We start from the raw sequence: 25520 nt of genomic DNA, 5'->3' as shown, positions 1-25520 counted from the left end.
GCAACCTGATTTGTCATATTTTTGAATCAATATTAAAGATTAAAGGCCTTTAAAGTCTTAATATTAAAAAAACAAACAAAAAAACACACATAATGAATCTGTTACCCCCCCATTCTGTGGCTTCTAGCATGTATGACTAGCATGTATGAAAAGTACAGGCCCACCATGACCTTGCTCTGCTATTGTTCTGAAGGTGATCGAAGCTCATTCAGCTAAGGACAAAGCATCAGATAGATAGGGAGACATTAAATGTTCCCATCTCTAACCTTGAACCATTCTCTCCGACAAAGCCGATGTATTGACGAGTCTGAAATAGCCCGAATTGCTTTTGTTCACTTCACACTGTTTTTTTTTTTTTTTTTTTTTTTTTTTGAATGGACTGAATCCACTCTGACTGTGCACTACAAGCCTTTTCGGAGGTGTGTGGGAGTGGGCGGCGCACAGACTGAATGTCAGAGCGCCGCGCTTGCTGATGAATCACAGACGTGGATCTAAAGCTGAGAGAAAAAGCCTGAGAGGACGATGATGAGTAGGCTTCACATGAAACGCTGCTGAATAAATGCTTCAGGTATGTAGGTGTGTATGTGTAACCTGCCCACCCGGAGTCTTGCCTACCTGATTACACCCCCACTGTACTGAATATACACACATGCAGAACTTTACTGAAGTGAAATGTCATTTTCAACAAGTTTATTTAAAGGCCCCAGTCCTAAAGGACAATTTTAAGTACTTTGTTTCCAAATTCTGACAAGTCACTTAATTTTTACACTGTTTCCTGTGTTCCCCTTTCAGTTGCCCGTTCACTTCCTATCATCTCTCCATTTTTGGCTGTCTAATAAAAGGATGAAAAGCCCCAGATTTATGAATAAAATGTCTCTAAATCACTAATTAGCTCACTAAAATGTTTTAAATGCTTAAAATGGACAAAAATACATTGGAAAGACATTACTTCTGGGCTGGTGCCTTCAGGTATGCTGATTGAAGCCACGTGGATACAGCTTCATATAATAGACCATGGATATACCACTCTGAGTGTCATCACAGTCCAATCTTAGCTTTTTTGAAACCAGAGGTCATGAAAATGTGTTAAATCTGACATAAATATGTAAACTGACACTACATCCTCATGCAGTAACAGGTCATCTGTTATAAAGTGAGCCCACCCTAATTTGTTCCCTGTTTTATTTACCTGTTTGACACTGACAGAGATCATAGCTGACATATAAAGATCATGCTGTGTAAAAAAAAACCCATAAATTTGTCTGGAAAATCGTCAGCCTGTAAATTCATGAGATCACAGACCAAAGGAGCCAACGACTGTTTACTTCCATACAATCAGGCCTCCCATTTGCAACCAGATGTGTTGCTCCACGCTGGTTTTTATCAAGACTGCATGGTTAAATGGCCTTCATTTTCAGATCCAGAATCTGCATTGATCTCATAAGACAGCTCATAAGCGGTTTCATATGTTATATATTTAGAATAATACCAATCTATATGCTCATTTTGGATTAAATGCCAGAAATTTGTATCAGGGGCATCAAAAGACTGGATAAGTTTAATGGTTAAATGCTTTGTGTTGTTGTTGTTGTCATTTTATTAGTTTCAGGTCATCATTTTTGCCACTTCACGCCTGAGTTCAGTCTTAAGCCTCCAGCTTTGTTTATTTCTCAAACTACCCATAATTAATAATCAATGTCTTAAATAATTTGTGTACAATTATACTTCAGAATAGGTTGGATGTCAGCAAACATAATGGCAGCTCACATTCAATTACGGAAACTAATTGTGGGGATTGAATATTCACAGAGGACTAAATCAATAGCCTCGCTGACAGTGGGAAGGCTGCTGTTTGCTCCAGTGAAGACCAAACATGCCTGATTGATTTCCACTAACTGTCTGCAGTTTGGTTTCCTCGGGACTCGCTCTAATCGGATGTGATGAACAAAACAAAATAAGTCTGTTCTGGTAGAGATCCACGGTGCCACTTTATTATCTGGTCTACAAGCTGCTCTTAAATATCTGCTCTATCTCACTAAACGAGAGAAAAAAAAGTGTTGCAGAAAAGAAAAAGGCATGACTGTCCTCTTTCGCACTTATCTTCTGTTATCTTCTGCTTCTGTCTCTTTTATTTAAATACATCCCCATTCAGCAGCTCTCAGATCGTGATGTGTGGGATTTCCCGGCCCACAATCCAGGGCTTACAAATCCAAGTAAATGTGGCTCCATCCCACTCATACCAACCAGAGCCCACTCACCCAACCGCCACACAAATATAGAGCAGGCACACATATGGGGCCACGGTAAAATCTTTCTCTGTTGTGGGTTTATTAAAACTTACATTTTCACAAAACAAACACACAAAAAAACCCTTTCCATTATCTTACAGCCCCTTTTATGTAGAGGGAAGACTGAGCCGGAGGGTCTAAATGACTGAAATAATAAACACAGACTGAATAAATCACTATAAGAATAGGGATACTGGAAAATGTAATATTTGTACCGACTAAATGGATGAAGATTGTTGCAGTTTCTGTATGGAGCTGCTCAGTCAGGTCTTGTGAATGGTTGTAGCAGAGGAGGCGTGGGGTGGCTGACACAGCAGAGCAGGTGTGGCTTCTTTAAAAGCCGTGCTGCATTTCTAGACTCAGTGCAAAGCATCATAACACAAGAGCACACTGCCTGGTGGTTTCAGTCATGATGACTTACAATATTAATAATAATAACACAAATTATTGGCTAGAGGGCGAAGGAATCAGGTTTTATTACAATTATCATGAAAAAAAGATGCCTGATTACTGATAACTGAAACAAAAAAAATCACCCGACTTCAAGTCTTTAATGTCAAACAAGCTGTCTATACTCCCAAAAAGAAAAAAAGGTGATTCCTATAAAGTCTGTCAAACAGTACAAACCAGCCTTTACATTTTAAATGAGATTAGTGCTTTTTAGTAGGAGGAACTCAGCAGTGAAACCACCTGTCAGATTACCAACAGGGAAAAGCAGCTTCTAAAGCCATGAAAGAAAGCGTGTCAAAGTGTCTGTGCTAATTTAATTAAAAACTGTATTTTACTGCTAAATCTATCCATACATCCATCTATTCACCTCCACTTATCTAATTCAGGTTTTTGGGGGGCTGGAGACTTATCCCAGCTATCATAGAATAAGGTGTGGAGTACAGCTTGGACAAGCTGCCGCACTGTCAGGGGCTCTGCTGTATCCAGCTAAATCAGAATATAAGGACCAACTGATTGATGTCATGATGACGATTTTAGGGTGGGTTCTTTCAGGGATGTTTACGTGATTTTTTTTTATGTGGGGCCCATCCATTTTCTTTGTGTATCCAGTTCGTGGTTGCAGCTGGGCCAGAGCCCATCCCAGCTGTCATAGGACAAGAGGCAGGATACAGCCCAGACAGGCTGCCAATATATGGCAGGATTAACACAGAGAGACAGGAAACCGTTCACCCTCACACATTCACACCTACACCCAAGTCCCCAGTTAACCTAATGCACGTCTTTGGAAGGATGAAGCTGGACTACCAGAGAGGAACCAACCCAGATTTGGGGGACACTGATTAACTGTATTTAGGAGGACCACACCTTTTCTCCATACCTCCTCTGCCGTTTTGGGGTAGCACAGGTTTGGGGGTCCAAGCAAATTTTACGGAGGCCAGTGCCACCCCTGGACTCCATTTTGGCTCCGTCCTTGCTTTGTTCTCTTTTAGATCCACATGCCAAAATCCAGTTTTGAGATTTTTTAACAGAGCGTATTTCTTATTTTTAAATTAAATTAATGTCTGCTTATTGTTAGGCTAACATCCGTTTTATCCTTCCCCCAGGCTTCAATGTGATACGCTGGAGAATGATGGCTCCTGCCGCTTCATCCTTATGTACTGTTGTAATTTAGGTCGCAAGTTACTCTATTTCCCACCGCCCTTGAAAGCAGCACCGCCCCTCTCAGAGTGAGTCCGCCTCTGCGCTCCAACCGAGAGGCACCGACTGACTGACTGGCTGCGTGGGGAGCCGGTGTGGGCGCAGCGGAGGACTTTCCTATAAAAGCAGGGATCCCACGTCCAGACGCGCTCTTCTCTCTCAGTGAACGGCAGACAGGAGCCGCTCTTTCCCGCGAACAGCTGTTTCATTCCCCTTGTTACAGTTCGGAAAACCCTCCCAGCCTCATCCGAAAGGAAATCTTAGTCTATGGTTCTGACTGACACGCCTACAAGGATGTCCCGGACCGACGAGGTGCACCGTATAACGGAGAATGTCTACAAGGTAAGCCGGGCTCTTTGGTAGTTTGTTTCGGATCCGCCGACCGTGCGTCCTTCTGCCGCTCGGAGACACCTGCTGCACCGGTGAACCGCGGCGTTTAGAGGACGCGCTCAGAGGAGAGACAGCGGATAACTTTGTCTCAGCTGACCTGCACTGTGTCTTACCACTGTAGTAATAGAAGTGCCGGTTTATATATGCTGTGAAGGAATTTACTGATAAAGGAAATGCGTCCTGAACAGCTCAAGTTTATTCATCGTTTTCCTACAGCTGATGCTCTGAGTTTGAACTGTTGGAGACGGATTTTAGTCTCAAAATTCTTACAGGTGAATAATTTGTCCTGTTTTAGCCTATAACGTGTTATAAGTGATAATAAATCAGAGTCAGACCAGTCAAATCAGCAAAGTCACATTACAGCGATTAATAATGTTAGGAGTAACAAATTCCAGGTAGATAATCAATGACTCGAGGTGTAATTGATTTAAATTGCTTGGCACGGAGTATTTGATTTGCCTTAGGGTTGAGGGAAAGGGTTGAACTGTGCCCAATGCTACAATGCTACATTTGCAATAATGATGAGGGAGCCAGTTATGTAAATGCTGCAAACTGACAGTTTGCCCTGGGGTGATTTATTTCAACACTATGCAGAGCAGAAGCTGTCAGCCTCAGTGGTAAATCCTGCTGTGAGCAGGTGAACTTGACATTATCTGCCTCAGTGAGACTGATCATTAATTTATGGAGTCTGCGCATCCTAAAAGGGGTCCCCGTTGGTCCCAGCAGTCTTCACATTTGGGCTTTTTTTCTTAAGGTGTCTGTGCTGTTGATAGTTGGATCACTTCAGAGAGAAAGGACAGAGTCATTATCAGCATGGTGGTATTTGTAAAAGTCAACTGTAATTTTGCACTCTGGATGCCCCAAATTGGCATTCAATTTGGGATCTGAAATGCTGGTTGGAAAAGTCATGCTCAAGGTTTTGCTCTGCAGAAAAGAAAACAAACTGCTTCTCGGTGTCAGAGGTTTCTTAAATATCTCAGCATGCGCTGAGCAGACCACCCTGCACTTGTTGAAAGATGAGAGGCAAAACGTGGCAAATGATTATGTCCTCCATTTTTATTTCCACAACAAAGCCCCTTTTCAGCAGTGTCTGTGGTGGAGGTGGAGAAGTGTTACTCTTGACTTTCACTGCACTCAGGGCAGCTTTCCAGGCGAGGTAGATTTCAGCAATGGAAGTACGACAAGGGCTTTCCTTTTATGTGAGGAGACTTGTCACCGTTCCATACGCCTCCACAAAAATGCTCAGAGAGAAGAGTCGGAGTGCCTAAAAGCTTCTTCGTGCAGGACACGACTTGGTGGATGCAGGAGGAGAAGGGCATGTGTGCTTACTGAGCCAAAGGTGTACTTGAAGAGGGGTTTGGTTCAGCGAGAGTTCATGGTTCCTTGTGTGACAGAGGCGGGATGGTGTAACATGACATTACCATTTAGGCTGCCAAGGAAATTATAGGAATTTTTTCAGACTGGGGCTGACTTCAGCCAACACACAGATACACAAACCCTCAAAAGACTCTAACAAGGGATCAGAGGGGCACAAGCAGGAGGCTAGCTGCCTTATGTTGCGACCTGTGGGTGGGTTCTATAGCCTGAGCTGGATAGAAAACTGCAGAGAGGAGGAGGAGGAGGAGGTGGAAGATGATGAAGGAGGATAGGTAAAAAAAATGGTGGTTGCGTGATGGAGAAGTGGGCAGTCTTGTGATAGGTTTATTAGTCAGTTGATGACAAATTATCTTACTATAAATACTATAAATACAATACTTTAAATTGCATTTCTGATGTGATACTGATACCTTCTACTAATCTGATCCCGGGGTTACATTAACAAGCTGTCCCTCCAGAGCCTAGCTTTGTGACTTCAAACACACCAAATCAATGCATATTGTTAAATATATTCATTCATATTTAAAAGCAAAATAATGAAAGACAACTTAGTAAAGATTTTAAAAAGTGTTTTGCACTAGTTTGTTTTTAGCTCAGTGTGAGAGTCTTTACTGCCTAGAAAGCCACAAGAGATTACGCCGCATGTTTACAACAGAAGAGTTTAATGTCAAATACTCTTCCTGATGCAACCCCAAAGGGAATTTGTGTCTGTGGCGAATGTGTTAACCGCTAAACCAGGGATGTTTCATTTTGCATCAAGGCCACATGCAGCCCCCTTTATTTAGTTTTTACTGGGGTGAAGCAGTAAAACTGCCCTTTCTGTCAGTGTAAAGAGGTTTATCTGCACAGTTAATCCCCAGAATATCTTAATAATATGAAAAAGAAGTGCACTTGCAACAGAACATCTCAGTTTTCCTACATAATAAAGAAATGCCGCTGTAGTAAATCTGTCAGCACATTTCTTTGGGCTTAAATCTTTGCTTAATGGTGATGGGGGTGGTCTTCTTTATCTGCGAAGTGGTCCAGTAGGCCAGATTGGAGCAGGCCTTATGTTTGATACCCCCCACTACACCATTGGAAAGACATGTACAGCATGGTGATGTTAATTGCAGCCATTTTAGTCTCTCCTTCCTCTGTGATTGCACCTCCTCACACACGGAGTGGAGCAGACAAGGAAATGAAACGCCTCCAAACTGCTGACTCTTTGCTGTTCCCTTTCCCCACACTCTCGCTCCTGCTGAGGTGTGTCGTAGTAAAAACAGAACTGACCTGATGTGACTGGACAGCTCCGTTGATTGACTCCGTTTTTAAAAGAAGTTTTTGTTGGATAAGTCAGGCAAACCGAATGTGCCGCTGACCCTTTGGTCATAAGAAATGTCAGATAAACTGCCAAATGTTTATCACAAGTAAACTTATGTTGGATTAAAAAGATGAAAAAGAAAAAATGTGACCATCAGTTTCAGCTTCTGTGAAAATCTGTGTTAGGATGCGGTTTTGTCTTGTCCAAAGAACGCCCTGCTCAGGGGTCGGGTATGAAAATGCCAACCTGCAGAAATGCAGCTCTGGGTTTTCTTCCTGTCATCAGCAGGCTGAAGCAGAGCGCTGCTGCCAGTCTGACCCCTGATTGTAGGAGGCTGATGCTCACTGGTGTGGCAGTTGGTAGTGTAATGGCAGGCCTATTGCTGGTCCAATGAGCTTTGTGTGGGACTGCTAAAGAAACTAACAGGTCTTTATTAATTCATTATAAGCGTGGAAGATGAAAAGGCCTGAAGGTGCTCGCTTCAACGCTCACGTCTGTTTCTCCACCGAGGAAAGAAGATGCAGACAGGATGACAGGAATGCACTCCTGTGGTGTTAGGATGGTGATCATCTCTTACAGAACATGATATTGCGGTAAAGTGTCTAACAGCATGTACCCACAGAGGGCATGCCTCTGTGTAAAGTCCCCAGTTTAAATTAGACTTTGACTTGCCTTTAATGATTGAAAACATTAGTTCGGCTACACCAATTCAGTGATGCACATTCATAGACGATTAGCTGAGAGGCTGATTGAATCTTATCATGTTCTGGTTATGTCCAGGTTATTCCACCTTTTCCTCAGACTGAGTATTTGCATGTTTTATCTAAGTGTGTTTGAAAAAGCTTTATTAGTTATTGATATGAAGTGGATACAATTTATAGAACAGAAAACAGTCCGAGAAAGGTGTTATTTGTACTTTGGGGCAAAAAATACTTCTTTTTGTTTTAATGTGTCAGTGTTGGTGAGCGGCTGCCTTTAATTGCCACATGGAGGTGGATTTAATTATGAGTGGAGAAAGGTCACCCATTATTCTGCTCAATGGTGGCCAAAGACTAAAACGTGAGTGTTTATTTAGAAAGTTTATGTTCCTCCATTGTGCATCATACTTGGTAACAAGCAGTTATGAAGAGAATCCCTCTTCCCCCAGAAGACATCCATGGCAGGTGAGTGCTTTAAGAAAGTAATAAGAAAATAACCTGTGTATGCTCTTTTGGAATAACAATAAAGCATTCATCATCTCCATCTAGTTGACTTGAGGAGTGACAGTAATGGTTTTGCTCTGCAGCTCGCAGAACAACAAGTGTGATAAGCTGCTGCAGTCCAAGATGCTCTTTAGCAGCGGCTGAACTTTGAAAATACAACTTTGAGGACTGTCTGCTAGTAATTTGATGTTGTTCTTTTATAGGGTTGAAAACTGTAATTAAATTACAGATGTCATTGTGAAGCTGTTAACACACCTCCAAGAGTATTATGTGGTAAATACGATGGTTGTTTTTAATCCTTTGTGTTTCTAGCACACAATGACCCTTTGGTGGATGAACGCTGGTTTTGTTTTCTCTGCCTCCTGTTGTTTTCTTTGTTTGCCTGACTGTTAGCTGCCGGAGCAAAATAAGTTGGACTCAACAGCAGAAGACCAAAGTCTTAACCTCTCTGCTCTGCTGCTGAAATGCAAGATGCTGAATCTAATTTTTGGATGACTCACATCAGTGGATGCGAGTGAGTGTGTGTGGGCAGTAGTGCCTCATGACTATATGTGTGTGTTTCACTTGTTTGTCAGCTCCCGTACTGTACTGCGAGAGTGGCTGGCACTGTGCGTTTTGTTTTTTTCTGATGTGAGATTGCACATCATCACAGAGCCAAACTATGAAGTGAAGTTATCGGTCTGTGTGGATTGAAATGTCAAGAAAAAAGTCCCAGAGGACTGTGTGTAGATACTACACGGAGACGCGTTTGCTACCCACTGACAGTGTGTGTACACTGTGTTTCCTCGGGTTGTTGTGGTTGCTGAACAAATGCCATCTGTATGTTTGATCAGGAGTGTATTCAGCCAAGCATTGTAATCCCAGGAGTACTGCAGGCTCAGGTTGTTGAATGAAGCTCGAGTGTCAGGGCGAGGCTGCCTCGATTGTTTCAGGTGTTTGATGGTGAGAGTGGACTAAAGGGAGATCAGTAGGTCAGTTGATGTTTTTTTGTGGTGTGTTTGTGGTATTTGTATATGCATTGAGCCATTTTAAAGTTTTTCTACTGGCCACACAGCACAAGTTGTGTGTTTGAAAGACCACATAATACCTTATCAATGCGTTAGAGCACTTTGCTCTCAGATTGCGGCCTTATTTGTGGTTCCTAGATTATTTCAAAGTAGAATGGGAGGCAGAGCCTTCAGCTTTCAGGCCCTTCTTCTGTGAGATCAGCTCCCAATTCGGATTTCAGAGGCAGACACTATCTCTACTTTTAAGATTAGGCTTAAAACTTTCCTTTTTGATAAAGCATATAGGCTGGATCAGGTGACCCTGCTGCTGGGGGATTCCCATGATGCACTTGGTGTTTCTCTTTCCCCTCTGTGTTTATGCTTCACTCTGCATTTAATCATTAGCAATTATTAAACTCTGGCTCTCTCTCATGTAGTTTGCCTTTTGTCCTATCTGCCTCCCATCAACCCCCAATCAACTGGCAAATCACAACAACAGTTGCCTCAAGGTGCTTTATATTGTAAGGTAAAGACGCTAGAATAGAACGAGGACTCGCTCATGGGGGGGTTGTTTGAGGTTTGGACAATATAAAAGCGACTGTTATGGTCATTTGGCACCGATGGACCGATCTCAACGAAACGCTGTACAAAGTAATTATTAATATCTATATGTTGTTCACTGCTTTTTATAGTGAACAAGCTGGAACATATACAGAGTCCTGCTTCTGTAAGTGTTTGGATTTGGACTGTTGGTTGAGCCATACCAGGAATCAAAAGATTCTGTTTTTCAGTTAACAAAAGAAAAATCATAGATTCATTGATAAAAATATGTGATAACTTCATGCCTTGTTTTGTTGCTTAAAGCAGAACTGCAGTGAATGATTTTCTGAGGAGAAATTATTATTTGAGGCAGTTGTCAAAAGACAGGATTGAAATGTAGACAGGCGCTTGTTTGCTTCCCTGTGAGATATACAGGTGATGAAAGAAACCATCCCACCTCTGATTCTCCTGTTATTGACAGAAGCTTTCAAAGTGTCTCAATTGCAGCATCAATCTCTCCTTAAGATGCTATGTTAGTTTTTGTATTGCCTGACTGTCACCAGAGAATGTTATCAACCGATTGGAGTCATAAATCCTCCGTAAAATACTGTCGTACTATCAGGTCCAACTTCCGAAAGACATAAGGCAGTCCTCCTACTAAGCCCAAAGTATTTGTTCTCCAGGGAGGATTTTTTGTCGCGTGTGCGTGTTTTGGGAGTGTTGTGAGTAATACTACCGAACACTTTATCCCCACTGTCACACGTACAATCTGTTCAGGTTTTTTTCTCTATGAACACAGACTTTTCAGTTTAGCCAAGTGGACGAATAAGCAGAGAACTGCTATCAACATTAATCGTTTCTGGTTATTTTTAGAACTTCTGTTCTTTGTACCACAACCTCTTTTTGTTTTATTAGTTCATTGCTTTCTTATTAGAGTTCTCACCTCAGCTCATAAGCACCACAGGTGAGAAGCAGGACATCTGCCAGGAAATTGAACCTTAAAGGTTAGCAGTGGATTGACTGAGGAAGTGAAGGGTTTTTGGCAGAGACCTCTCAGCAGGATTTCCACCTCCTCCTTCTTTCACACCACAAAAGGATATTTCTGGGTCGAGTCCCACCTCTGTACTGATCGGGTAGATTAAACCAGTCTGGTCATTTTTCCTTTTGTTCACATTTGAAAGGTTGTCTGAGGTGAAAACAAGCCTCCGGCCTCTTTGCTCATGTGCATAAAAACCTATTGAATCCAGATGCTTTGCTTAGGCCAGATTACTCCAGTGTAATTGTTTCAAACCAGTGATTTTCTTCTCTGATTAGTCACAGTGCTTTCAGCTCTTTTGTCTCTGTTCAGCGTTATATCGCAGGCTTTGTGCTTCAGTCCCTGCAGAAAACTGTGCCTCCTCAAGCTTCAGGGTTTGTTCTAGCTTTGTGTGTCTTGTCACTGATCGTTGGGCAGCAGTCGTGTTTGTGAGCGTCACAGTGACGGTCTCTGACAGCGTTGTGGGGTGTGTGATGGTGTTATGTAAGATGGGAGCGGTGCAGGTAGAAGGGGATGCAGTTATGCACATGTTTGATATAAAAGTTAATTTAATTTATGTTTTCAGAGTCACGGCTAACACTCTGTGGCGCTTTTATTTGTTGTGCATTGACTGATTTAATGTATAGTACATCTTCATGAAAGTGGAGCAGCTAAAGTGTCTGATGCTTATGTGCATATGAGCACTGGACAAACAACCTAGTTGTAGGGCTGCAAAACTTTTTGAAAAATAGTGTGCAAAAAGCCAAAAAAATAAAAATGCAGAGCTAAAGAGGATTGCTTAAAAAGCATGCTTACAGTTAGCATGCAGCTCACAAGAGTGCCAGATGCCAAGAATTTGCTGATCCTAAATTTCCACAGTTTCTCTATTTACACAGATCTCGCAGGTATTAATATGATGGTACAATTTCAGTTTCTGTCAAATAGTCATTGCTTTTATTAAATTTGCATCAGCAGTTTGGTGCAACTGCAGCTTACAGTACTTCAGGACAGTATTTCTTAGCTTTAGTGGTTTAAAAAACACTTCGAGCATGAAACCAACAGTAATGTACCCTAATGCTTCACTTATGATGCTTAATGCATCTGTTGCTGTTTATTGTTATTTATGTACATCTACTTTCTTCGTTTTTGCGAGAAATCCCATACAAGATGATTTCACACAAGAACACACGTGTTCTACTGCTTGTTAACACAAATATCTAATCAGCCAATCACATGCCAGCAACTCAATGCATTCACACATGTAGACATGGTCAAGGAAACTTGGTGAAGTTTAAACTGAGCATGAGAAAGAAACTGAATTTAAGTGAATTTGAATACATTTGGAGTATTTTCAGAAACTGCTGTAATTTACAGAAAACACTCTCAAAAAGTGAGCAGTAGTTTTGGATAATGAACAGACTGCTTTGAGCTGATAAAAAGGCAACAGTAACTCAAATAAGCACTCATGACAACCAAAATATGCAGATGATCATCTCTGAATGTGTAGAACATTGTTGTTGGAGGCCAGCGGGCTACAGCAGCAGAAGAACACAGTAGGTGTCACTTCTGTCAGTTAAGAACAGGAAACTGAGGCTACAGTTCACAGGGGCTCACCAAAATTGGACAATAGAAGATCCAGGGGTGGGGCTTCTGTTGGCTGCTTCCAGCAGGATAACACATCAAAGCTCAGATCATCTCAAACTGCTTTCTTGAACATGACGGTGAGTTCAAATGACCTCCACAGTCAGCAGATCTCAATCCAATAGAGCACCTTTGGGATGTGGTAGAATGGAAGATTGGCATCACGTGTGCAGCTCATAAATCTGCAGCAGCTGTGTGATGCAGTCACATCAGTAAGGTTAAAAATCTGTGAGGATGTTTCCAGCACCTTGTTTAATCTGTGCTATGGAGAGTTAAAGGTCTTCTGGAGGTAAACGGATATCCAGCAACGTGTACCTAATAAAGTGACCGGTTGAGCTCAAGAAGGTAGTGAGTGTTTGTTAATAACGGTAATAATTTTACAGCTGCAAACTCAGTTTTTTCTTCAATTTTCAGCTCTGCCTGTTTAACCCCGGCTCAGTACTGAGTGTCGAAAGAAGACCTTCCTCTTTTCCTCACAGGGCAGATGATGTTTAAGATGGCTAGCAGCTGTAGCTAAGCATTTTACTTTGTTAATATTGTGCATGTTTGGCTAGTCATCTGTGGGAGTAAGAAGAACACCCACAAAGAACAAAATGTACCCAGAAAAACGAGATGCTTTTTGTGTTTCAGCCATTTTACCTCTTAAATGTGTGGACTTAAAATTCTTAGAAATATCAGTGAGCTGTGAGCATCCTTTGTGCTGTTTTACATTTCTTTACATAGACTACACAAACTGGACCCTAAATCAACATCCAGAAGGCATCAGCTCAGTGCAGGTGCACAGTGCATGGAGTTGCACTCTGTATTATTTAGATTTCACCAACTGCTCTGTTACGACACAGCTTCCATAGCTGTCATACAACATAACTGCCGGCGTCTGCTGTGTGTTTGCAGCATGTCAGCAGCCTTTAGCACATCGGTAAGTTATCTAACTTGAGCTGGAGGGAGATAGATAAGGAGAGATGGAGGCTGCCAGGGAGCAGGGGCTTGGCAGAGGATGAAAGGAAAGTTGCAGGGATTGGATCTCAATAGAAAGAGTGTGAAGAGACAAGGGTGTGGATCCCCTGTTCTGCTCTTTTCTTTTCTTACACTAATTAGACTGTAATTAAAGGGGAAAGGCCTGAGGGGTGAAGAAAAAGCAGGTGTTTATGGAAGATTGCTGTATGTATGTATGTGTGCTTGTTCAATTGGAGATGTTGCTCTGGAGTGGCTTTTAAAGTGAAATTTGAGGTTGAGAGAAGAATAGAGGGGATGAAGATGTGCTTAGAGGGGTTTAAAAAGCAGAAATGTGTCATTATCTGATCCTTTCGTTACTAACATACACACACAGAGCCTCCTTTGAGATAAACGGCACATCTTGGCATCACACATGTGCTGATACGCTTTCATATGTTGTACCCTTGCGGAGAAAGCGGTGCCAAGATGAATCTTCTCCCGTCATTTTCAGATTTAAAACCTGACCTCGTTTACGGTGTTCATGAATACTTTGTGGGAACATATGTGATCGCGTGAACATGCATTCGTTCACGTGTAAATCTGAGAACAACTGGTGCACCGGCTGAATCAGATGCGTCACTGTGAGGCGATGACGATGATGATCTTCTTCCTTCAACACGGCAGCCGTGGAGACTCCCTCTCTTTCCATTACCCCCCCTTCCTCCCTCACGTCCTCGTTCTCGCCTCTCCTACCACCCCGTCAGCTTTCCTGTGGTATGAGCTGAACGTGAGGTGAATAAAAAAATGGGTTGCCCTGTCACGGAAGGGGGGAGATTCCAGCACTTCCATATATGGCTGCCGGAAGTTCACCCCTCCCTCACTCCTTCCAAAGCTGCATCTGTGGAATAGGGGGCGCTGACTCTCCTGCTGCTTGCCTGCACACAGATAAGAGCTCATCTGAAAGGGAAATTGGCTGACTTCACACACATTCACATGCACGTGCACATGCGTGCACACACACGGCATATCGGCGCTGTATTCCCGTCTCCTGAGGGCGTTGAAGCAGGGCGTCTTTAGCGCCGTGATTGTCACACTGGCTGAGCAGAGGCAAATAACATCCATTTTCTGGAAACAAATAATAAGGGACAGCAGCAAAGCACTAACGGTACATAACGGTGCATATATCTCAGCTCATCACTCCCACATACTGTATATAATGCAGTACGGGACTGCTAATTGCTTTCTTCACATTAGCAGCAATGTTATGCACTGCTTCTTTTGTGCGGTGCGTCACATGCTTTAAAGCTTTGGTGACTGGGAGCTCTAAAAACCCCTCTGTATATGTGTTTGTTGATATGTGATGGATGATCAGCAGCACGGTCTTCAGTGAGAAGGCTTCTCAGTGTGAAGCCATAACACTAATGTAAGCTATACTCACGAGAGAGCTCAAAATCACAGGTAGCCTTTTTCTACATATCAGTGGAAAGGAAATTTAACAGATTCCTAGATTTTGTTTAAGAAGGTGGTAAAATTTCCTTTGTGCTCGGCCGGCCAGACTGCTGGGAGAACCGCTGGATGAGAGGTTGGAGAGCTAACTTATCCGCTAAGGTCAGAAAACTTGGATGCAACGTACATATACAGCTGAACAGACACCTGCTAATTACTGCTAACTAAACGATTAATAACATACCAGAATCCATCTTTGTATCTGGAGGCGGGAAAAACAGAAATATAAGAATATGATCTAATTCATAATTTGAAAAAAATACTTCAGTGGTTCCTGGATCTGAAACTAAAAACTCATCACTTGTGTTTTGGCCTGTGTTCCAACACTCCACCAGATTTAATTAAAATGTATTACTAATTTTTCCTTCTGAATGTCTTGTGGGCTTACACACGGACAAACAAACAAACAAGACTGAAACCATGGCCGCACTTCTCCATCCAACCCTTGAAAATGACAAAATACAGTGAATGCAGTAAGGTGTATTCTCTAACCGTACTGTTCTTTGTTAGTTTTACCCTTTGGGGGTGATATTTGTTGGTTTCTCTGTCTCCACAATCTGCTCAAGGGCTGCCTGCAGGCATCTGTACGAGCAGCATTCAATAACCTCCGCCAAGGCTGAGCATTCCCTCCACACCATGCATGAACTGAGTCACTGGATCCAGAAAGAGATGAGGGCTGTTTTTCTTATTTAAATTGATGTGTTTGTGAAGATGTAATGTGAATTGTCCGATCAATTCTCGTGTCTTCATAGTAAAAATTCCTAGACAAATGCAGATCTGATTTTGACACTAAAACAGTCCCTGCTGTGTTGGGCAAAGCCCGGCTTCTGGTAATATTATCATGCAAATCCATTTATACCTGTCTGAGTAATCCTTCAGACAAACAGGGAAACAGACAAGCTGAACATCCTTGGTACAGGTAATAAGCGTCCAGGTGAAACATGCAGCTGAATTGGACCCAAGTTCTCATCATTTTTACTACTTCAGTTTGAACTTTCACATTAGGAGCAAGTGGCCTTGAAATTGTTGTCTCCTCATTAAAGAGCGCTTGGCGATTTGTTCAAATGTTCACAAGAGACACTAAAGCACCTGAGGTGATGCCAGCATCCATTTTAATCCGATTCCTGCTGATTGGAACGTTTCCTCCGTGAGAATAAAGACCTCTCTGTCGTTATCGGTGGGACTTTGTGAGAAAGCACACAAAAAACAGAACAGCCAGATTGGTAGAAAGCAGCTTCTACCAAAGAAATGTCTGAGTCATTACCAGCACACAAACGGAGACCTAATATGTGAACAAACACAATGACCATGGTACCTATGCTAAAAATGTCATGTGGTGACAACAAACCCCCGTCTGTACCATGTCTGGGAATGTTTCTACACCAGCTGATGCCACGACAAACAGCAGTATATGAAGATAAGTCACGCTCATGCGCACACACGCACAGTAAAACTTGATGACAGGAGGTCACCTTGACATGTGACTGTAGTCAAATACACACCAGCGCCGCATGAGCCCTCCCCATTTCCGTGGCAACCACATAGAGCAGATGACCTTTCCTGTGTGTGTTTAATCTGGTTACATTTTGTATCCCACCCAGACGGGAGAACAAAGTGGAAACTTTCCTTATCAACTGTTGACAGTTTGGTGTTTTTGTGGTTGTTATCCAGGAGCTTTCTCATTCAGAAACACAGTTGAAACTTTTGTCACGTGACAGAGAAACAAAAGTTTTCTTTAAGATAATATTTTTATGGTAAATGTCCTGTATTTATAGTAAATATTTATATATTTTTATTAAACCAACCTGCGTACTGTTCCATCTCTGCTTTAGTTGTGGTCAAAATATGATGTTAGTGCTATTTTCTTTGTAAGGTAGAATGGGTGGAAAAAGTCAAGGTCATTAAAATAAGCAATAAAAAAAACATAATGGTGTTTTAAAATATTACAAATACATCGAGGAAAGTCCCCCCCCCCACTCACAAGCTGCACATCAGATATGGACCTCTTTTTCTTTCTTCTTCAAAGGAAGGAGGTGCCAGTCCAGTCTGCTGGCCCATCTTGCAAACATTTTTATTTTTTTTAAAGAACGATGAAGTTTTGGGAGTTCCTGATCAGCCAACCAGAAGAAAGAACATCTATTTTCATTAAATACTAACAGTAAATAACTTGAGGCTGGTGGCTTTCACTCATTTATTTTTGCATTTTTTTTGTAGACTGTCTGTTTCGGTCTCCACCTGGTGCGTCCCTGCCTCTCCGTCCTCGTTGGGGTTGCCAGATCTCCTCTCGCTGGTTAATCTGTTTGGCAGCCAGCGCCGCAGCAGGTTCTAATGGTGCCACATGGCTGTCTTGGCTTTACAGTAATTTACGCCACGACATGATATGAACCTGCTGCTGTTTATGTAGGCTCTGACTCACCCCACGTTCTCGTCTCCTGCCACCAAATGACACATGCTAACACACACATATATGCTCACACACACACATATAGACTGGCTTCTCTACACCATCGCTGATGAAGGCAGCTAGGTCACAATGTTCTTAACGCTGCTTGTTTTCTTTCCTTTGTTCTCTCAAGTGTTTCCCCCATCCATACCTGGGTGGGAGGCATGTATCAGATAGTAGGTCTTTTGAAGTAGGTTCACTACCTAGATGTTCTTTTTTAGGTTTCTGTTTCTCTGCTTCTCTTCGTAGATTCTTTTCTCCTTTATTTATTTTGACCTTGTTCTGTTCTTCTCTTGTTTCTTTCCTGCTTTGTTGCCTTCCTTCCTTGAGTGATCAAAAGAAACAAAATCTTAACAAATTAAATTGATTTTAAAGCATTTACCACGGACAGAGCTTTGGGTTGTTACCACCAAAATTAACTTGGGATAAGGACTCACAAAGGTTTATGCATGTGTGGGCTCTAAGTGTTTGTGTATATAATTCTTCAGTGTGTTTGAGTACACTTTAACTTGTCACGAACGCTGCAGTGTAACACCAGTTCTGTTATTAATAGCTTGTATAACCTCTGCCTCTTTTCCAAATCACTCATCTGTCATGGGACGTGGTGTCTGTGCCCTGCGATGTTGCTCTGATGGATCTATTAACCTTGGCTTTGAGGGCTAGCTGCTACCTATTCAATCTCCTTCTCATCATACTAGCAATCTGTTATGGCCATGGCAGCAGTAAGTAAAATATCAGTGGATTTAGGTTGTGGGATTTTTGGATAGATTCTTGTTTAAAACTGCGAAGGAGAACTTTGAAGAACCTTTCCAGCTTACAAAGGCAGCTCTTTTCATTATCAGTTCAACATTTGTTATATTTTCTTTCCTTTTAATTAACAGGGCCAGTGTCTTTAACAGGATGAAGCTGCAAATCACACCTTTCAAACAAGATGTTAAATTGAAAACAAGGTACGCCAAAAATCTCAGTGTACCTGTGGCCAAGGTGGTGTTTACTACACACGTTTTGTTTCCAACTACACAAAAACAAAATAAAATGATAATGCAGGATTTGAGAACTCTTCTTAGCTGCTCCTCCAGTTCAGGTTGGCAGGGAAGCTGGAGCCAAAAATGCAGTGAAATCAGCTGACTTTGGTTTCAGACTCATCGTTTATCACCTGAAACAGCTGATCATTTCAGCAAGCTCAAAGTGGAAGACTCCTGATTCTGTACTGTTTTCCTTTTATTTTAAATTACGTTTGCTCTTCAGCTCTTGAGGTAATGTCAGGTAAATATGCTTGGCCTCTCGTGAGCTCATTTTTGTGGTGGAGAAAAACTAAACCGAGTCTCCAATAACCACATTGGCTGTTTTGCAGTTTTCATCCCAACTCATACCAACATTTGATCTTGGTTTCTTTAAGCCAACATGTTTTTCCGGTGGTTGCCAATTATTTTTACTGTCCTAACCACAACCGGAGCTTAATCATAAAGCTGTCAGGACAGAAAATGCGATCCTTAGTTAGCAGATAGACCCACACTTTGTTTAGTTATGAATGCCTGGTGCGGCTCTCTGTCAAACCTCAGAGGATGAGATAAATGGATTAATTGTCAGGTGTTCACAAACTGCAAACAATACACACACACACACACACACACATACACACACACACACACACACACACACACACGGAAAAAAAAACCTTAACAAAAACACTCACAGGCCCAAATCCTCATTTCCCTTGCAGAAATTGCAAACAGCCAGTCCTTCCTGCCAGCACAGTGCTCTGTGAACACACACACACACACACACACACACACACACACACACACACACACACACACACACACACACACACACACACACACACACACACACACACACACACACACAGGACCATTAAAGTGCTGCAAACAGAAGGTTGTTCCAGAGTTGTGCTTTTGCGCACGCACACAAACAGTCATTCTGCCACGCTCGGATGCTTCCAGGATGAACATCTGTCTGGCCAAGTGCTGGTGAGATGTGGAGGAAGATAAATATTTCACCGAACAGACCGATAACATGTCAGGGAGATGGATCGTACTGCTCTAAAGTCATGTGCGTAGTCTGTGTGAGACTGCATGAGGATGCTCACATGCTTCCAGTACTCTGTCTGTCTATTGGATTGATAATTCATTTGATCTATTAATGCATCTTATTTCTCGTAGATGGTTGCTGTGCACTCGGCAAAGTTTAATTTTCTCTCTTTTTTACTAAATAATTATATGAACATTTGTTTCTTTCTTAAATATGCCTCATGTTGCTACAGTTACTATCTCTTGGCCAGACTTTGCCCTCCCAAAGGTTAATTCCATTTTGCTCTTTAGTCAGCTAATTATTTGCTTATCGTTTCTATCTTCACTCTGGGATCAGCGATGTGCTTCACGGTAGATTATCTCCTCTTTGGCATTTAGTCTGCGCTTGTCACATTAAAAAAACTGCGGCCTCAGTGACACTCAAAGTCCATTAATGATTGATTAAAAACTCGTGATCTAAAAAGAGCAGAAATCAGAGTATCTTTGTCATCACTTGTGTCTTGATGACAATTTTTCAACTTTTTCTTGAAGATATGCTTATAATTTCCCTCCAGATAACATTCACTCGTGTTCCCCCAAAGCTGCAACGTGATAAGACAATCCCTGTATTGTTGTGGAGGTTTGATGCTTAATTGGTAAGAGTGATTAGTGAGTCAATTAGAACACGTGACTGGAGCAAACGGGCAAAGTGAGACAAAGCAACGTTTGCTCTGTAATCCTTCTCATTTCCCATGCAGTCAGTTAAATATGGTCTTTCATTCAGTGGAATGCTAATCAGCCTCAGCCCCTGTTGCTGAAGGAACAATCTCGACTGATTGAGTGTGGATTAAGCAAGGACCGGGCAAATTAATGATCCTATTAGATTATCCCCTAAACCGCATGAGCATGTCGTGACCAGGGGAGAACCCGTGAATTATGGCATGTTTATTGCATTGATAATGATTGACTGTTTGGTGCCGGCTGAGAGTCTTTACATTATTCACAGTTGTTACCTGGTTTGTTTGTGTGTGTGAAGGGCAAAGTTGTAGAACTCCAGCATGGACCCAACTGAACTTGGAAAATGTCAAGAACTTAAAATTGGTGGTGAATTGGTATTCAGTGAAGTATGCTGCTGTTCCTCTGCACAGATGTTTGACTTCAAGACTGCAGTCAGCAACTTTCATTAAAATGAAAAATGCACCCAATGCAATACGCACAAAAAAAGATTCTTGGAGTAAAATGCAACTAAAATATATAAAACTGACGGTTTAGTTATTGGAACTCTCTCCCACTGAGCTTAAGATCTGTGGACTCAGTAGTCTCTGCACTACTGTATAGCTCTGTAATAATCATTCTGTACATACGATAATCTTTAATCCTACAACTGTTTACAACTTGCATAGTTCTGTATAGCTGTATATCTCAGATTCTGTAAAGTTATTTATTTCATATTCTGTATAGTTTTTCATATTTATATCCTGTTCATAGCCTGTACATAGCTTGTACTCACTACAGCCTGTACATACTTATAGTTATAGAATATTCACAACATACTTCATACCATGTACATTATAACATACCATAATAGACCCATTTCTGTAATATATTTACATATCTATATTTATTGTAATATATCTATATCACTAAAGCACTTCTGGATGGATGCAAACTGCATTTCGTTGCCCTGTACCTGTGCATGTGCAATGACAATAAAGTTGAATTCTATTCTATTCTATTCTATTCTCTTTTAAAAAAACAACTAAAAACATCTTTTTCGAATTGCATTTTGTTACCTTCTGTCTGTTTTTGTTTTTTTTGTGAAGCACTTTGAGATCTTTTTATCTAGAAAGGCAAAATAAAATTTTACTTACTTACTTCATATAATTAAACCATTAAATCAAGTAAATTTAATGTGACCAGATTCCATGGAGTTAATTTTCTACACTGTGGTTAAGTAACAACATTACATAAAACATTTAGGTGTAATCAGATTACTTAAAGTCAGGATTTCTGGCATATCTATTTGAGTGTATTCTGTTGTGTATAGAGGTTTTTGGTGGGTGTGCAGTTGAAGCCGAGGTGGTTGGATCAGGATGCTGAATTTCAGCATGTGAAGGGCCACTTGTAACTACACTACATCTGTCGAAATCACTCAGGCGCTCACTCTGGCAGAAAGGCACTTAGGTCAGGTGGGTGACAGAAATCTTGCATGAATTCAGACTTGACTGATATCACACTGCTGAGAATCAGACCTGAGTTAGAGTTTAGTGCCACATATATAAAAACTGCTTGGTTTCGGACAGTTTTTTAGCTCTTAAACTGCTCGCTTCAGACGAGAGAGAAACTGAGGAGAGAAAATATATAAAATAATTTGACCCATCAAAGCAAAGAGCTTTTCCTTTGCAATGTTTCTGTTTTATAATTTCTCCGTGCTTACAGTGAACACAGTGGTCACAATGACTGTTTCTAGTGTGCAGCTGAATGTGTCAGTAAGTAGCGCATATGAAATAGTTAAGGTATTTTAATAGGAAGCATCACATCAAGAATCAGGAATGCAACACATGAAGCTGGACCTGTCTGACAGTGATTACATAACGCAGCTCACACAGTGACACTCACGCAAACGCATACACAGACACACACTTCTTCACACAGTCGTTCCCCGTTCCTCGCTCTGTTTATTTAGACATGAGATCCAGGCCGCTTTCCATCATCTATTTATATTCTTTTGTTGATCGTTCCTTTCTTCCTGCCAACTGGTGGTACAGCCATGGTGATGATTACTGCTGCTAGGAGTGTTCCTCCGTACTGGGTTTGTTCAGCAGCTGACGCCTTGCATAACAGAAAATGCACCCAGAGATGGGAGAGAGGGGATCTGGATATAATTAGGTTTGTTTTTGCCAGGAAAGCCACAAAGAAACACCACCAATGGCCTTTTTTCTTTATGTGTGTGTGCACACACACAAAGCATTTATGACATCATATTGTAGCAATGCAGCAATGTCAGTATCCACAGCAGGGTGCTTCTGATCACATGCAAAACCAGTTTTGGACCCAGAACCTTGCAAAGCCGAAAATACTTTTATGCATTTAGTTTCAGTCCATTTCCCTGCATGTCCCACTCCTCTAACTCTTCCTTGGTGCCAAACTAAACCAACCTCATCTCATTTGTGCACCTTGAAGCTCATCTCACTCACCGGGCAGTCAGCCTATTTTCCTTGCACCCCTGTGTCGTCCTGTCCTACTTCCCGCTTCCATTTCTTTGAAATCATGGAGAGGTTTGTGAACCAAGGTGACTATTCTGCGTCAGCCGGTGGGCATGAGCAGGCGTCCCGTGTAGCAGGCTGACTTGGAAAAAAAGGCATCCATCAAATTTAAACGTACCCTACTCTTTCTTTGCAGAATACTCATTATTCTGTCTGCTCTGTCCCTTTGTGCTTCTTCCTTCAGGCACTTTGAAAAGAACACAAGCATCCTTACTGCCTCAACTGAAGTCGTAAGCCAATATCAAACAGTGATATGCTTCTAAATTCACTGATTAAATACGCTGTTCTCAGAATCTGTTGGTCCTTGCACTCTACAAGACCAAGGTGCCCTGTGGTATCTGGCAAATTGATGTTTGCAGAGGACCTTTTCAGATACTTCAAGCACACTAGAAACCCTGCAAACTTTGGCCTTGTGTCTTACTAGTTTTGGGGTACTTACATGGAAATAAGAGCCCACTTTAATGGTCTAAGGGGACCTATGTATACTCCAGGAAGTTTTTGCAGTTTGTAGTTCCTGCAGTGCTCACATGGAAAGTCTGGGACGCGTCCTTGAACGACTAGAGAACTACAAAAATGTTTCTACTATCTGAAAATACCAAAATTAGCGTGGGCCTTTTGTATTTCACTAGCTGGGCCCACGTCCTCATTTTAGGTTTGACAGCGTTTTACTAGGTAAAAGTGATGCTTTGACATGAATTGAGCTGCGGTTTGGGGAAGGCCTCGAAGGGGACTGGCGACGGCTCCCGGGCCTGGCAGATCCCCGTGTACTGAATAGAAATGAAAAAGTTAAAGGATTGAGAACAAGGAGGGAGGGAGGGGCACGTAAACGAGAATGAACAGCTTGCAGAGCTGGGGGAACCTATATAGATGAGAACCGGAAGGAGCGTGTTGGGAGGCGTGGTCCTGCTCCTGAAATTCCAATACATACATACATACATACAATACATACATTCTCTATCACCATTTCCATTGAACACGCTGACTTTAGAAACTGTTTACTTAACTTCCAACAGGCTTTGATTGTTAAGACATGAGTGATGTTCTATTCACCTCATTAGTCAGTGTGCCATAACTGATTTAAGCGCCTTTTTGCACTTTCTAGGATTTGGATCATAGTCATGATGGCTTAGATTAAGGCTGTTTGTTAGATGCTGCTCATCCCTCACTCCCTTTACCTTCCCTCTGCTTCCATCCGTGCTGCCTCTCTGGCAAGTTTGAAAAGAAAGTTGCAGAGAGAAGATTTCTGCTTTTTAAATTGCTGGGTTTGGCCGGAGATGCAGCGAGAGTGAAAGGGCAGCTTGGATTGAGGGGGAGGCTGAGTCACTGCAGAGACAGACAGTAAAACTCATTACGCATTTGTTCTTGACTTTTTCTTCACTTCCTAACAAGGCCTCAGGCCTCTGTTTGTTTGTTCTCGTTGTGGATGCACTCCACTGCTTGTGCGCTGCTGACCAATGCTTGGCCATCTGTCATGAAGGAAGGAGATTTGGATTCGTGCACTGTTTTATGTGTATATCTGTTGGGGAGTAGTCTGAACTTGATATTGGCAGTTTTTCCCTGTGCTTTAAGTCACAGCGTTGCTCATTTTTACTCATCGTATTACCAGCTTGTTGCAGTATTTTGCCAGTCTTCTCTATTATTGCAGCTCCAGCTGTGACGTTTTCTCTCTGCTGCCAATCTCCCAGAGCAGCGTGTTATGTTGCTGAATGTTTCACAGGCAATAATCAGCAAATTCATCTAAACACGTGATCTGTCTTCACCCACTTTGCTGTTCTTGATGTTTGACTTAATCTCCCCCACTCCGTTTAGCAGATATCTACAGAATCTGACTTTTCGGAATTGCCTATTCTGTTTAATGCTTCACTGAATAAAAAATGAAGTGCTGTGCTGTACAAGAACATATAAGCAAAGATTGGGGTGCTTAGTTTCGGTGTTAGTGTTCTCTGTATTTTGTATTAATGATGGAAAAAGCGATTTGTAATGTGAGAGTTATCACCTTGCCCCGCAGTGCCTCAGAGCTGCGAAGCGTTAAGCAATTTTACTGTTCTGGTTCACTATCACCGCTCTCATCAATCTCATTTCCAGCAGCAGGCACCTTCTTCCAGCTAAAGAAGCTTTGGTAAACCCGCCGTTCCGTATGTGATCAGGATGATTAACGCGGAACACAAAGAGCAGCTAAAGTACTGGACATTAACCTCTTAATATCCAACACTGACCCTCTAGGGTTTGGGTTAGGTTAACGGCCACTACTGTTTTCATTTGTTTGCTTGGAAACATTGTTTATGTGTGAGACTTCATTTAGGAGTTAACATCTTCTAGCTTGTGAAAGTTTTCCTATTTGGTATGTGGCTAAATAAAACCCAACCCGAACCCTAGGAGAGTTGACACCGTAGATTTTAACAGGTTAAACTGAAAGTTAGTGAGTAAATATTTAAGTGGAAAAAAATGTTGCTGGGTGTATAAGACACCATAAGGAATCATTTGTTTGTATTTATTTTATTTTAGCAAACTTTCTTTGTAGTTTTAATAAATATTTTATTTGAAAAAGTATTATTGATGTCCTGCAAGCTGTAGATGGTATAAGCTTGTTTAAGTTCACTTCCGCTATGTATGAGTGGGGCTTTTTGGGTCCAACGATGATCGTCTTGATTTCATTTGTCTGAATTTCTGGTACTGACCTCTGAGACTCGATGACCGCCGGTGAAAAGGCAAATTTTGTGTTATTTTTGGCCACAAAAGCAATTAGCAGGAGCAGTGTGCCAGAGTTCAAGTGTTAGGGAGACAGAGGGAAATGGCACTGGGTCCAGGTCTGCTGCTGAGCTGAAGGATTCAGCGGCCAAAACCAGATTTTATTTTTAATTCATACAGCAGGGGAGCTGAGGGGACAAAGCACCACACAAACATACAAATATAAGCCCTCCCTCAGTGACTCTTTCCCTCTATTTCATCCAAC

At 41.8% G+C, this 25520-nt stretch overlaps 1 protein-coding gene across 6 annotated transcripts in view; it reads left to right on the top strand.

Annotated features, from left to right (window-relative positions):
- The first annotated feature begins 459 nt into the window (after positions 1-459).
- Positions 460-25520, top strand: part of baiap2b (BAR/IMD domain containing adaptor protein 2b) — a 77463-nt gene continuing 52402 nt past the window's right edge. For 5 of the 6 annotated variants that reach the window (XM_080872409.1, XM_080872408.1, XM_080872406.1 and 2 more), the window contains exons 1-2: positions 460-568; positions 3842-4277. In XM_080872409.1, the coding sequence (XP_080728535.1) occupies positions 4203-4277 (75 nt within the window). In that variant the 5' untranslated portion in view covers positions 460-568; positions 3842-4202. Of the gene's footprint in view, positions 569-3818; positions 4278-25520 lie in introns of those variants that run through there. The other variant, XM_080872407.1, reaches the window with a different exon arrangement.

Source organism: Rhamphochromis sp. 'chilingali' (genome assembly GCF_963969265.1).
Source record: "Rhamphochromis sp. 'chilingali' genome assembly, chromosome: 22".
NCBI classification, from domain to species: Eukaryota; Metazoa; Chordata; class Actinopteri; order Cichliformes; family Cichlidae; genus Rhamphochromis; species Rhamphochromis sp. 'chilingali'.
Note: the sequence above shows the minus strand (reverse complement) of the source record. Positions and strands in the feature narration are given on the sequence as shown.